Source organism: Heterocephalus glaber, unplaced genomic scaffold (assembly GCF_053883595.1).
Source record: "Heterocephalus glaber isolate CG9 unplaced genomic scaffold, H.glaber_assembly_v1.0 deba00000331, whole genome shotgun sequence".
Classification (NCBI taxonomy): Eukaryota; Metazoa; Chordata; class Mammalia; order Rodentia; family Bathyergidae; genus Heterocephalus; species Heterocephalus glaber.
The window spans coordinates 49,331,470-49,344,650 of record NW_028258142.1 but is presented as its reverse complement, the minus strand read 5'-3'; the positions used below and the strand labels follow the sequence as shown (position 1 = coordinate 49,344,650).

Below are 13,181 nucleotides of genomic sequence, written 5' to 3'. Positions count from 1 at the left end.
GAGCCATAAAGCAATCTCAAGGTTTCTTTAAATATGAATGCCCAAAATTTACACTGATAATTTTGAATGAGTGTACACTTACGCATGAGCCTTGGAAAGGCTCCAAAGCTTTTGCCAGCTTTTAAAAAGGTCGGCACCATTGAAGAGAATAAAAAATAGACACATCATCAATTACCTCAATTGTTACAACTCTGCACTTCCCCAAAATACAAACCAGTTGTGATCTCTATTTTTCTGGCACACTCAGGGACGGGCTTATATTAAGTATGGAATTTTCGTGCCATAAACCTTTGGTAAAATGATGTCTCCTTGATCATTCTGATCCATTTCATATATTATAAACTTTTCCAACCTATGCACATGTTATGCTTAATAAGAAATGAGGCCTTGAAGAAATACTTTTGCTTTTAAATGATGCTGGATAAACATTGTTGGAAATGCAAGTGATAACTTCAGTTGTGATTTGAAAGAGATGTGTGGATTTTCAAGAATCTGTGTTACCCTGACTCCATCATAGATTTATATAAATATTGAGCCCATATTCTCAAAGAACTTTACATAGGACAGAGTGAAGTTGTCTGTGTCAAGCGTGATATTGTTTCTGATGTGTTTTTGCAGCAATATGGCCAGTATTCTCTTGCTGTAAAAGGCTCAGACCGAGATGGTGGGGCAGACGGCATGTCAGCGGAGTGCGACTGTAACATTAAAATCCTTGATGTCAATGATAACATCCCCTACCTGGAGAAATCTTCAGTAAGTATTTGTTCTTGAAATTTTAAATTTAGTAACTTTTAAGTTCATTACACTTTAAAATGTATACAAACAATTGTGTTTGCTGATGTACTTTTTATGTTTGCTGACATCCAAGTGAAGTATAGAAACTTTTTTTGTTTACACAAAAGGAAAAAAATGGATTTAAGCAAAGAAAAGTGAGATTATAAGCATAGATATCATTTCTAAATGGTAAATAACTGTTAGCATTTCAGTTTTATCCTAGTACAGTTCTTCTCTCAAACTATTTTCATTTTATTTTTACTTCTCATTTCAGTACAGCATAGAAATTGAAGAAAATGCTCTACACTCAGACTTGGACCAGATTAGAGTCATTGATTTGGATGAAGAGTACACAGATAACTGGGTGGCAGTAATTTTCTTCATCTCCGGAAATGAGGGAAATTGGTTTGAGATAGAAATGAATGAAAAAACGAATGTGGGAATTCTGAAAGTTGTTAAGGTATGCTGTCATTATCTTAAATTCTGTTGCTTTGTTTCTTGGTCTTTTTTTCAAAATGTTAAGTTTTAAATAATATGAGAGTAACATTTTAAAAACTTGAATCAGTGAGAGGATAAACGTTACTATGTTTTAAAATTATATATGACATAAAACTTTATCACATGAAATCCTTCTGCTTTTATCATTCCAGGAAAATAGGTATCTAACTTTAACTTCAAACTTTTCCCCAGTACAGTACTTCCAAAAGACAATACAAATTGAAAACATTTTTAAAATCTTATTTTATGCTTACAATAAAGTAAGCTTAATCCTTGAGGTGAATGTTTTATGTGTATTTTAAAGCAAATTTTTAAAATGTGCATGTCAGCATTATATGTCAACTGCATGCACTAAGAATATTTGTCACATAAATTGAAAGTTTATTCCTCCAATGTGTTTTTATATAATTAAAATTAAGTTATTGTAATTGTTGAATTACCATATTCACTTTTCACTGTGGCTACTGACCAAGGTTTATTAGAAAAATATACTAGAGATTTAGTCCTAATGATCCACCACTCTTACCCACAGAAGAATTACCTCTGAGATGTGAGGGGGAAATAGCTAACTCCTAACAAACAGATAGCACAGGCTTCACCCTAATCTATAGACTCAGACTTAATATTTTAAATCTATAATAGCTGTCCACAGATTATACGTAATGCACACAATATGTGTTCTTCACAGTAAAATAAAATCCCTCTTTGACTAGTTCTTTCTTTCAGAATAGCCCTGGGAAATTGACTTTCAAAAAATTCTGTTCCTATAGGAATGTGTGGGCTTTTGCCTCCTTTATTTTCATGAAGTGTCACCATGCTGACAGCTTCCGTTTACTTCAAACGGTACAGATGTGTTAGTTTCTCTCACAAAGCACTCCAAAACATTAGGCTTTATCACACCCCTATTGCAATAAAGAGATGGAGGTTCAAGGAGAGATGTAAATCACTCAAGTTCCCATAGCTATTCATTAAGTGGAACAATCACCATTCACATCTAGGCTTCCCAGCTATGAAATTCACATTCTTTCATTACTAGGGCAATTGGATCTTACTCTTCTTCTCCCCATATCATAATATTATTTTAATAAGTTACTTAATCCAGTAGTTCTCAGTATCTCTGTCTGTAAAATGGGATGATAATCATTCTCAGATGTAATGCCATATATTCAATCATTTGTTAGAATTATAAAGAGATGTTTGGAATATGTATGCTAATATAGCCAGCTATTCTTTAAACTATAAATAAAACCAACATTACAGCAAAGATTCAAAATTTTAGCTAAATAAGAGAGGTCAATGTGTAAATCTCTGTTTGTATCTAAATTACTGTACTCTCATGTGAAAATTCAGAAAAATATAGTAGGTACCTAAGGGCATAATGGGATAGTTGTTTTGTAGATTTTCTGAGTTATGATTTTTTTGTGTGTGCCAGGGATGGAACTCAGGACCTTGTGCTTGCGAGGCAGGCACCAGAACCAGTGAGCTAAATCCCCTACCCCTGAGTTATGATTTTTGACATCACCTTTCATAATGAAAATCATTACTTAATTATTTTATAATGTAAAATCAGTTTTTTTCTAGAATAGGTTGAAGAAAAAGAGGATTTCTTCATACTGTATGTATAATAACATTCTATTACCTAACATTCAAAAAGTCACATTTACAAAAGCAAAATCTCTTCTAAATAATTCTTTATGGATAAAACTAGTCAAATGATCAAACCTCAAATGTCATTGACCCAGTCTTTGTTATAAATAGAGCTACTTTCTGAGAAACATGAAATGATAAATGCTAACATAAATTGTGCACTACAAAATTCATGAGTTTGATCATCTGTGCTTTTTTAAGTTTTTAGTTTGGTGGGCAATTAGAGCTCATGTCACATATTTTCTTCAAATTTTTCAACAATGGATATAGCACAACTGGATTTTTTTCTTCTTATGTTGCATTTGCATGTATTACATTGAACTGAAGATTAAGAAGGTAATAAATTGGATATTTGTATGCTTTTATCTTTAATTATAAAAAATATAAGAAATTATTTTTACTATTCTGAAAAGAATCATTCGTCCAGAATGTTTTCTTGTAGTAAAACTATTTCACTCTGTGTTTTCTAGCCCCTAGATTACGAAACGATGAACAATCTGCAACTCAGTATTGGTGTTAGAAATAAAGCTGAATTTCATCATTCAATTATGGCTCAATATAAACTCACAGCTACTGTAATCTCTGTGTCTGTGAAAAATGTAGTTGAAGGCTCAGTGTTTCGCCCAGGTTCAAAGACATACGTGGTAACAAGTAACATGGGAGCAAATTCTAAAGTGGGAGACTTCATAGCTACTGACCTGGACACAGGTTTAGCTTCAACAACTGTTAGGTAAGAGTGATAGTTTTCAACTTTCACCACATATTGAACTTAAATACACATGTTGTTTTTAGGAATTTTACATATCTGAATTAAAACATTTTCCATTATTTTTGGCACCATCATTCAATTTGCAAAAAAGCATTGACTACTGAATTGCTACTTACAGTGTTTTCTTTTTAAATATAAAAATGTGTGCAAGATGTAAGATGTGAAACTGTGAAGATATAATATATGAAAAATATTCTAGAAAGTTTGGGCACAGCTGTGTTTATGTATCTCATTGATCAATTAGCTGATTACCATATGCTACAGTCTTCCCCATCTCCCACCCCAACCCCATCCACCTCCCAGCCAGAGAAAATTTTATAGGACTGATTTTCCCATTGCAAAGTTGCTTGGCTTGAAATTGACTAGACCTAGTTAACTCACTTTGGTTGTTTTCTTCATTTTAATCAGCACCAAATATTGGTCAGCAATTTTACTTTGAAAAACTAGTTATCTTGAAAAAATAGGCTGTGCCATTTTAAAAATCCTTTATGTCCAAGTCTTTCACTTAATATGAAGTATATTTGTGCCCTCATGTATGTGTGTGTGCGCCTGTGTGCGTGCATTTACCGTCACCTGCGACTGTGATCATGAACAATAGGAAAAAGACCTCACCAACGAGGTCACCAACAATGGGAGTTCTTTCTTCACAGTCTCTTCATCCAGTGTATGTTTGTCCTCACTGTTGTCCCACTGGATCACTGTTGTTAATTGGCCTCCTTGTAACCCAAGCAGTGAGTTCACTGAGGGTAGGCTCACCCTCACCCTAGGTTCTTCTCAAAGTTCTGCTCTCTGTGCTTAGCACAATGCCTGAGACAGACAGTTACCTATCCGTGTTTGTTTCACAAGTATGTGGATGAGAAGGGAAACAGCGAGGTCAAAGATGAGAGAAGAATAGGATGGATTCACAAGTCAAGAACAGAGTTTGCAATTGGAGAAGAATCTTGCAAAGTCACTGTGCAAGGGAGGAGGCGCAAACACAGGGAGGGAATACAGGCTAAGGTGATGAAGATGAAGGCATAGTAATCGTTGTTGCTGTTGTTGTTGTTGTTGTTGTTGTTGTTGTTATAAGAGAATAGTTTAGATTAGGCCCAGCCCAGGAAATCCCAGGGTCTAGATCTTCTGGGATAGTTCTGCTGCCACCAAACATCAATGAGAGTGAAAACATAAAAGGAGTATTCTGCCACCCAGGTGGATATAAAAAGATATTCCATCAGAAATGATGGTTCAGTAATTATTCTTTCTTAGATCGTTCATCTGCTTCTGAATAGATGCATATAAGTGGTACTGCTTTCAAAAAGTAATCCTTTAATAATTAATTAAAAAGTATATCTACAGTTTATATCTACTGACCTGAGGAATGCAATTTATAATTCAGAAGTCTTTTTTAGATAGTTGACATTAATTTGTACTGTTTTCTTTCAAATACAGATATGTAATGGGAAATAATCCAGCTGACCTGCTAGCTGTTGACTCAAAAACAGGCATACTCACTTTAAGAAATAGAGTTACCATGGAACAGTATCAAATGCTTAACAAAAGATACCAAGGAACAATTTTATCTATAGATGGTAAGACATCAGTTTAACTTCTTTTTCTTCTAGAGGATGCTATATGGAAATATACTCATATATTAAAATTTTCATTGTTGCATTTTAAAGAAACTTTTTTCCTGTAAAAGTTATCATATTGGGCATTATAAATTCAAAATTTTAATGCTATTAGACAGTGTAATTTAGTGGCTAAAATCTGAAATGAGACTGGACTGGTATCTTGTACCATCATTTATAGTTATAGAATCTTAGTGAAGTTATTTAACTCATCTATAGATCAGTCTTCTGTTAAATGGGACAATATAAATTTAGAAGGAAGGATGATAGTGATAAAAATAACAAAAACAATAACAATAGTATGACTGAAACATCACAGGATTTTATATCATATAGATTGGGTTTAAACCTACCACTGTTGGAGACATCTGGAGATTTTTTATTCAGACAATACAAAATCTTAATAAAATATCAGTCATTGCACCAAGTCCTAGTGTTATATTAATGAAAAGTCAGACAACTGAACTTACATCTGTGTAACAGCACTAACCAAAATAACCTTAAACAAATGATATTTTTACCCAATAATTACATTTCCAAAAATCTTAGGAAGCATGCTAAATATAAAAGGCTTAATGTACAAAGATGCTAACTACAGCACTATCTTTAATAATTAAATATTGCCAGCAATTCCAGTAAGTAACTGAGCAGGTGAACCATGGCCCACTTAATATAAGGTCATGTTCCTTGAGAAAACAATCCAAAAATTCATTTGGAACAAGAAGAGACCTAGAATAGCAAAACCAATTCTAGGTAACAGAGACATGGCAGGGGGTATCACAATCCCCAACCTGCAACTCTACTACAAAGCTACTGTGATAAAAACAGCATGGTACTGGCAAAGAAACAGACCTGAGGACCAGTGGAACAGATTAGAAGATGCAGAAACAACGCCAGACTCACTCAGCCATCTCATCTTCGACAAAAGAGCCAAACACCCTCACTGGAGGAAAGATAGCCTCTTTAATAAATGGTGCTGGAAAAATTGGGCTTCAACTTGTCAAAGATTAAAACTAGACCTATATCTCTCACCATGCACTAAACTAAAATCAAAATGGATTAAAGATCTAAATATTAAAATAGAAACTCTGAACCAGTTGGAATAGAGGTTAGGTAGAACCCTTGAAGACATTGGTGTAGGAAAAGATTTTATGAACAAAACCTCAGTTGCCTGTGACCTAGCACAAACAATCAACAAATGGGATCTCTTCTTATTAAAAGGCTTCTGCACAGCAAGAGAAACCACCAGCAGTGTGAAGAGATAACCCACAATGTGGGGAAAAAATCTTCACCTGCTCTTCCTCAGACAAAGGACTACTATCTCAAATCTATAAAGAATTTTAAAAGATCAGACCTCCCAAATTTAAAGACCCAATCGAAAAATGGGCATCTGAAATGAATAGACATTTCTCAGACAAAGAAGTAGAAATAGCAAATAAATACATGAAAAAATGTTCAACATCACTGGTCATTTGAGAGATGCAAATGAAAACAACACTGAGATTCCACTTCACTCCAGAAAGAATGGCTGCTATCATGAAATCAACCAATAACAAATGCTGGTGGGGCTGTGGGGAAAGAGGAACCCTGCTCCACTGCTGGTGGGAGTGTAGACTGGGGCAAGCACTGTGGAAATCAGTATGGAGATACCTCAAAGAACTAGGACTGGAAGTCCCATTTGACCCTGCTATTCCACTGCTGGGGATCTTCCCCAAAGAATTAAAAGGATCATACCACAGTGATATATGTGCACCCATGTTCATAGCAGCACAGTTTGTAATAGCTAAAACCTGGTAACAGTCCAAATGCCCATCAACCGGAGACTGGATAAAGAAAATGTGGCTTTTTATAAAATGGAGTACTACTCAGCCACAAAAAATGAGAAATTAGAGACATTTATAGCTAAGTGGATGCACATTGAGGCGATAATCTTAAGTGAAATAAATAGGACACAGATGTGTAAATACTGAATAGTTTCTCTGGTGTGAGAAACTGAAAGTGTAAATAAGGACTAAATGTATAATAGGTAATGTGGAATAGGAAGAAAAGGGGCAAAGGGGAAGGAAGTGGGAGGGCTAGGGGAAAGGATAGAAGGGAATGGGATTAATATGAGAAAATGGAAAAATAGGAACAAAATCTTTGTAAATAGAGAGGACTGGAGGGGTTGAAGGGAGGGCTGGGCAAAGGTGAAAAATAAGAACCAAGAGAGACTATGTAAAGGTGCAAATTTCCAATGATGAATGTCATTAGATTGTATACCTAAAATGTACCATTGATTAGAATGAATAATCGATAATGTAAAATAGGAAGAAAAGGTCCAAAGGGGTAGGGGTAGTGGGAGGGGCAGGGGAAAGGAAAGAAGGGAAAGGAAAAAATGCTGAGAAATGGAACAAATGGAAATAAAGTCTTTGTAAATAGGGAAGGGTGGAGGGGGTGAAGGGAGGGCTAGAAATGGGGAAAAAATAAGAACCAAGATGCATTATGTAAAGGTACAATTCCCAATGAGAAATGTAATTGTGTTGTATACCTACAATGCACCAATAAAAGAATTATAAAAAAATAAGGTCATGTAGCCATTAGAAAATATGTTAATGAAAACTGTATTAAAATATGAAAGAATGCTTACAGCTTTATAGTTAAAAAATATAATACGGAATGAACCATATGGTCATATCAATGTAACATAAATAATAAACAACCTTTAGAAATTATAATTAAGGGCAAAAGATTATCCCCCCCAAAAAATCAATAGAAGTTGTCCTTGGTTTTCCTTGCCTATGATGGTTTGTGGTTTTAGTTTGCCTCTTCTTATAATTTTCAACTTATATGTACTGTCCAACTACTTAAAATGTAAAGAAATAATCGAATAATGTTACTAACAATAATAATGTTAGTTATAACAACATAATAATTGATTGACTTTAAAAACGGAATAAACTGGGCACGGTGGCGCACATCTGTAATCCCAGTACTGGAGAGGCTGAGGCAGGAGGATCGCTGCAAGTTCAAATTCAACCTGGGCTAAATAGCAAGGTCAGCGTGAACTGCATAGCAAGATCCTGTCTCAAAAAAAAAAACAAAAAACAAAAAACTGAGTCATAGATAAGGGATAATTTCAGACATTACTGAATCAATGGGAATAAAAACATTGAAGTCAGTATTGATGCAAGAAGAAAATAGTTCTGTATTACTCGGCAACCATTACACTACATGTATAAAACATTTCTTCCCTTTTAAACCTTGTTACAGATTCTCTTCATAGAACTTGTACTGGTACAATTATTATTGACCTTGAAGGTTCTGGCTGGGTAACAGAAGATAGCAGCAGTACACAGGGTGGCAGCAGCAACACAGGCACTACTTCAGAAAACACTACCGAAGACAGCAGTGGAGGTGGCACTAGTACCAACACCGGTGGACAATCTTCCAGTGATGATACTGATGTCAACAACGAAGAAAATGGTGACAAAAATGGTGGTGCATATAATGGTGGTGAAGCATTTGAAAATGGAATTGCAGATAATGTGCACTTTGGCCCTGCGGGCATTGGACTACTCATCATGGGATTCCTAGTCCTGGGATGTAAGTACTTTAATAATTCTAGTTGTATGTGGAGGAAATACGCCTTCTGATTCTTCGATGAAATATATCTTACAAATTCTTAATTTGAGCAGTTATGAAGACAATTCTATTCTTGGTACTGGGTTCATAAAATGAAAAAATGGAGCTTCTTGACCCCCTGTAGAACAGTGCGGGGTCAAACCTTGTTTGTAATCTATCTCAGTGTAAGAGGAAAGTCCCATGGCAAGCAAGCTCAAATTGCTATGTGAGTGAAGACAACCAGAGATAACTTATTGAAACAATCAGAAAAGGCTACTTAGAGAAAGTAAACTCTAAGTTGAGTTTTAACACATGAGAAAGAGGCTGCCGGACAAGAGAAAGGGAACACACTATAAAGAGAAAAAAATCTATGCAAAAGCCTCAACAAATGAGAAAGCAAGGTACTACAATAAAAGCTACCCGTGTGAAGAGAAGAAAGGATGCACTTGACTAGAAAGACGGAGGCTGGATACTTTGAAGTGGTAGAAGGGAGCACCACATAGACCTAGGGTTGAAATCCGTTCCTAAAAACTTCATCGTCTGAACCTCTTTGAGCCTTGCTTTTGTCATCTATTAAACAATACTATTTATATCTCACAAAATCGCTATGATGAGGGGGAAAAAACCAGAAAAAGTATTGTACATGAAGCATTGAGCACATCTTAAGGCCACGAGAGTAGCCTGAGCCAAGGATCGAGTCATGGGGTAGAATCCAGGGAATTCTCCAGGTGGTCTCTCATTGGCTGGGATGATAATGGAAATAAGCTGGTGATGAGTCACATGCCTCAGTCTGAGGAATGAAAAGGGAACTGGGAAGTAAGTAGGGTGGTATGTGGAAGCAAACATTGCATAACAATTTCATAAAATCTTGGTGTCAGAATTAAAACACATCAAATCTCAGTCCAGAGCCATTAGATATGAAACATTTTTTTTCTTATCTTCATTTCTCTTAATACACGAATGGCTATCAATACACACAATACTAAATTTATCTGAAAAACAGATTTTCCCTCACTAAATAACTCATCTTCTTGAACATTTCAATCAATATTAATTCACCTAAACCACTGAGTTTCAACATGCTGATGGCACAGTTGGGGCTCTTTCCCCTAATCTAAAAATGCTCCAAAAGTGAAAGTTCTATATTAAGTAATAGGAGTTCTTATTGCCCCATAAAAAGTTGAAATAATGACCAGGAAATGTTCTGTGAAAGGAGGGACAAGTTTCAAACAAAAATATTCTCATCAAAATGAACAAAGCCAAGAAAAATACAAAAACTCCAGCAAACTGACAGAATGTAACATAAAATATATAGGAGAACATATAATTCTTTAATTGTTTAGCTGTATTGATTATCAATCAACATTAAAAAACTAAAACTTATTACTTTATGAAAGTAACTTAAATACCCAGGTACTAATTATTATAACTATCAATTATATCTAACTTTAACTTTGAGTTAGTTTTTATATTGGTGACTCACATTTTAAAATTATATATGGGACTTAAAGTTAATATTGCTAAATTTAAAGTTTTATTTTAGTCTAGCAGATTTTCAAAAATGCAAAAGACAAGTGGCTCTATTCCTTTTGTCTTCTCTCCATTTTTCCTTGATTTTTCTATTTTCTTTCTTTTCTATTTTCTAATTTCTTTCAAGCGATCTCCTTGCTTTCTTCCTTTTTCCTCCTTCTTTCCTCCATTTTTACTTGCACATTCTTCCTTTCATCCATCCATGCATTCAAAACCATTGATCAAGATTATATAACACAAAAAAGATGATTTAAATAAAATAGTAAAAGGATAATAAAAATGGATATTTAAATAGATGAATGAGAAAACTGATTAACAGAAAAACTCATAGGAAATTATGTGATTATTTTCTAGTTGTGTAAGAATAACTTAAGGAAAAGGTATCTGTGTAGGGGAAAATATGAGCCTCATAAGAATAATTGCTCAATGCATGCGTGAGATTTTACTATTAAAATAAAGGCAGGCATGTGTGAAAGCCTAAAAATAACAAAGGGCATGAAGGAGAAAACAGAAGAATCAAACATTTTGCCTGGCTTCTCCAGCTTTCTTTGTTCTCTTCTTTGCTACTTTCCTGAGTAATGACAGGGGAAAGATTTATCTACTTTCATCATATAATACTATTTATAATTTTAATACCATAAAAACTTAAATTGACTAGTATGTTAAAGCTTGCATTTATTTTGGTGTCTGCCAATGATAGTTTATTTTCTGAAATTTTCATCATAATTTTAAAATCAAATGCAGTTCTATTAAGAATTCAAATTTAGCCAGTAGTAAAAGCAGATTGTTTTAATATGGTCCTCTGTTGACTCCAGAATTTCTGTCTTTCCACCGCCAGTGGTCCCATTCTTGTTGATCTGTTGTGATTGCGGAGGTGCCCCTGGGGGCGGCGCTGGCTTTGAGCCTGTCCCTGAATGTTCCGATGGAGCGATTCATTCCTGGGCAGTAGAAGGACCACAGCCTGAACCCCACGTAAGTGCTGAGCTGTAAGACTGAGACCTAACTCTGTCTCCACAGATGAACCTGTCACTCGGTCTACACTGTTCTTTGTTCTGGAATAGCTAAGGGGGGCAGGAAGAGGGATCAAAAGCACATCAAAATTAGGAGGGATGACCAGAGAAGACTTTCTGAGGGAGGTTCAAGCTTTAAGCGGATTTCAAAAGATTCTGAGATACTAGTTGTTTAGGAAATCTGAAGTAATTCATTAAAACCATGACTATAGAAAGAAAAGACTCGTTACAAATAGAAAAATGTTGCTTCCTGTGTTTTAGGATTTGGCCACTATCTGTGTGCCACAAATACCACCCGGTGGTGCAACCATGATGGAATGCATTGACAACTCAGGTGAGAAAAAATTTTAACAGCTCCAATCACTAAGAAGGAACTCTGCTCTCTCTTAGTATATCTTAGTGGGGTTTTTTGATGGCCTTATTTGTCTTTGAAGTGTTTATATAATTCCCTTTTCAGTGACTAATTTCTAAATTAAAGAAAACCCACTCTACTATTCTTATGCCCTATACTTTTTAACTCTTCTTCAATCATCAGAACATAATTAAGACCTCTATACTAGAAGTACTGAATCATAATTAAGCCCTCTATACTAGAAGTACTGAATTATAACCATGAGTCAATTTTGTCAAGGGTTTTTAATCTAACAAAAAATTTCATTTACCCAAATAATTACATATATGACTATATGTATATGACTTTACATATATATGTATATGACTGTATATATGATTAAAATTATAGTGCAACCTAATTAAAATAGAGGTGCTCATTTATTGAGGTTACAATCTTCTTCCACAACTTAATAATTCAAAATTGTTCAGACTTTAGCTGCTTATTATGACAAAGAAAAACTACATTGGTTCTCAGAATCAGCATAAATGGTGACCTGAAAAAATTTTATCCAATTTCTTAAATTGAAGGTCAATAGACAAAATATTATAAAAAGCTTGCAAAGTAAGATTGTGGGCACATAGTGGATATTCTGCTTATATAGGAGTAAGACTGTAAATACAGCTTACCTCCAAATCAGAGTCAAGACCAGTTCACAGGCAGAAGCTGGAGAACAATTAGAATCTCACAGTAAGTGGGTAACTACCACTACAATAAAAAGAACAATGAAATTCACAAGTCCATGAAAATAGTTACACCTTACTACTCTTTTCAAGGCAAATGTTACTGATTCTCTTATTTTTCTCTTAGTCTTTTTCTTTTTTTTAACTTTTTGTTTTATTACTACATGTTTGCAGCATTATCTTGGGGAGCGGGCGCGTGTACATACTACAGCTTGTTTCCTTTTCTTTTTAATACCCCTCTCCTCCCCTCCCACCTTCCTCCCTCTTCCTCTAATTCCTCTATCCTGATATTCATTCTTGTTGATATTATTAATCATAGCACATGTTGTGGCATGTAATGTTTACATTCACTGAGATTATTAGGTTCCTGTACAGGGCACATTTTTATTCTACTCATTTCCCCTTCCCCTCTTCCTCACCCCTCATCCTTGTTCCCTTGGGACACTTCCCTATTCTTAGTCTTCTGCAAACTAATAATTATTACTTTCCTACTTTGAGCACTGTAAAATGTAACAGGCATAGAAATGTTTATAACTTGTAGAACTAATATGTTATTCAAAGAAGTGGAATACACTAGTCTTTAAACCTATTTCTTCTCCTGATCCATCCATTTTTATGAATGATGCCAGTATCTTCCCACCTCAAAAGCAGAAATGATTGGTAGAATCTCTC

The 13,181-nt window shown here is 34.9% G+C and overlaps 1 protein-coding gene across 1 annotated transcript in view; it reads left to right on the top strand.

Moving 5' to 3' along the window:
• Dsg1 (desmoglein 1) overlaps nt 1–13,181 on the top strand; it is a 38,229-nt gene that overhangs the window by 16,964 nt on the left and 8,084 nt on the right. Inside the window, exons 7-13 of the mRNA XM_004853125.3 lie at nt 619–753; nt 1,049–1,234; nt 3,390–3,649; nt 5,117–5,256; nt 8,545–8,877; nt 11,264–11,397; nt 11,697–11,769. Of these exons, the coding sequence (XP_004853182.1) occupies nt 619–753; nt 1,049–1,234; nt 3,390–3,649; nt 5,117–5,256; nt 8,545–8,877; nt 11,264–11,397; nt 11,697–11,769 (1,261 nt within the window). The remainder of the gene's footprint in view (nt 1–618; nt 754–1,048; nt 1,235–3,389; nt 3,650–5,116; nt 5,257–8,544; nt 8,878–11,263; nt 11,398–11,696; nt 11,770–13,181) is intronic.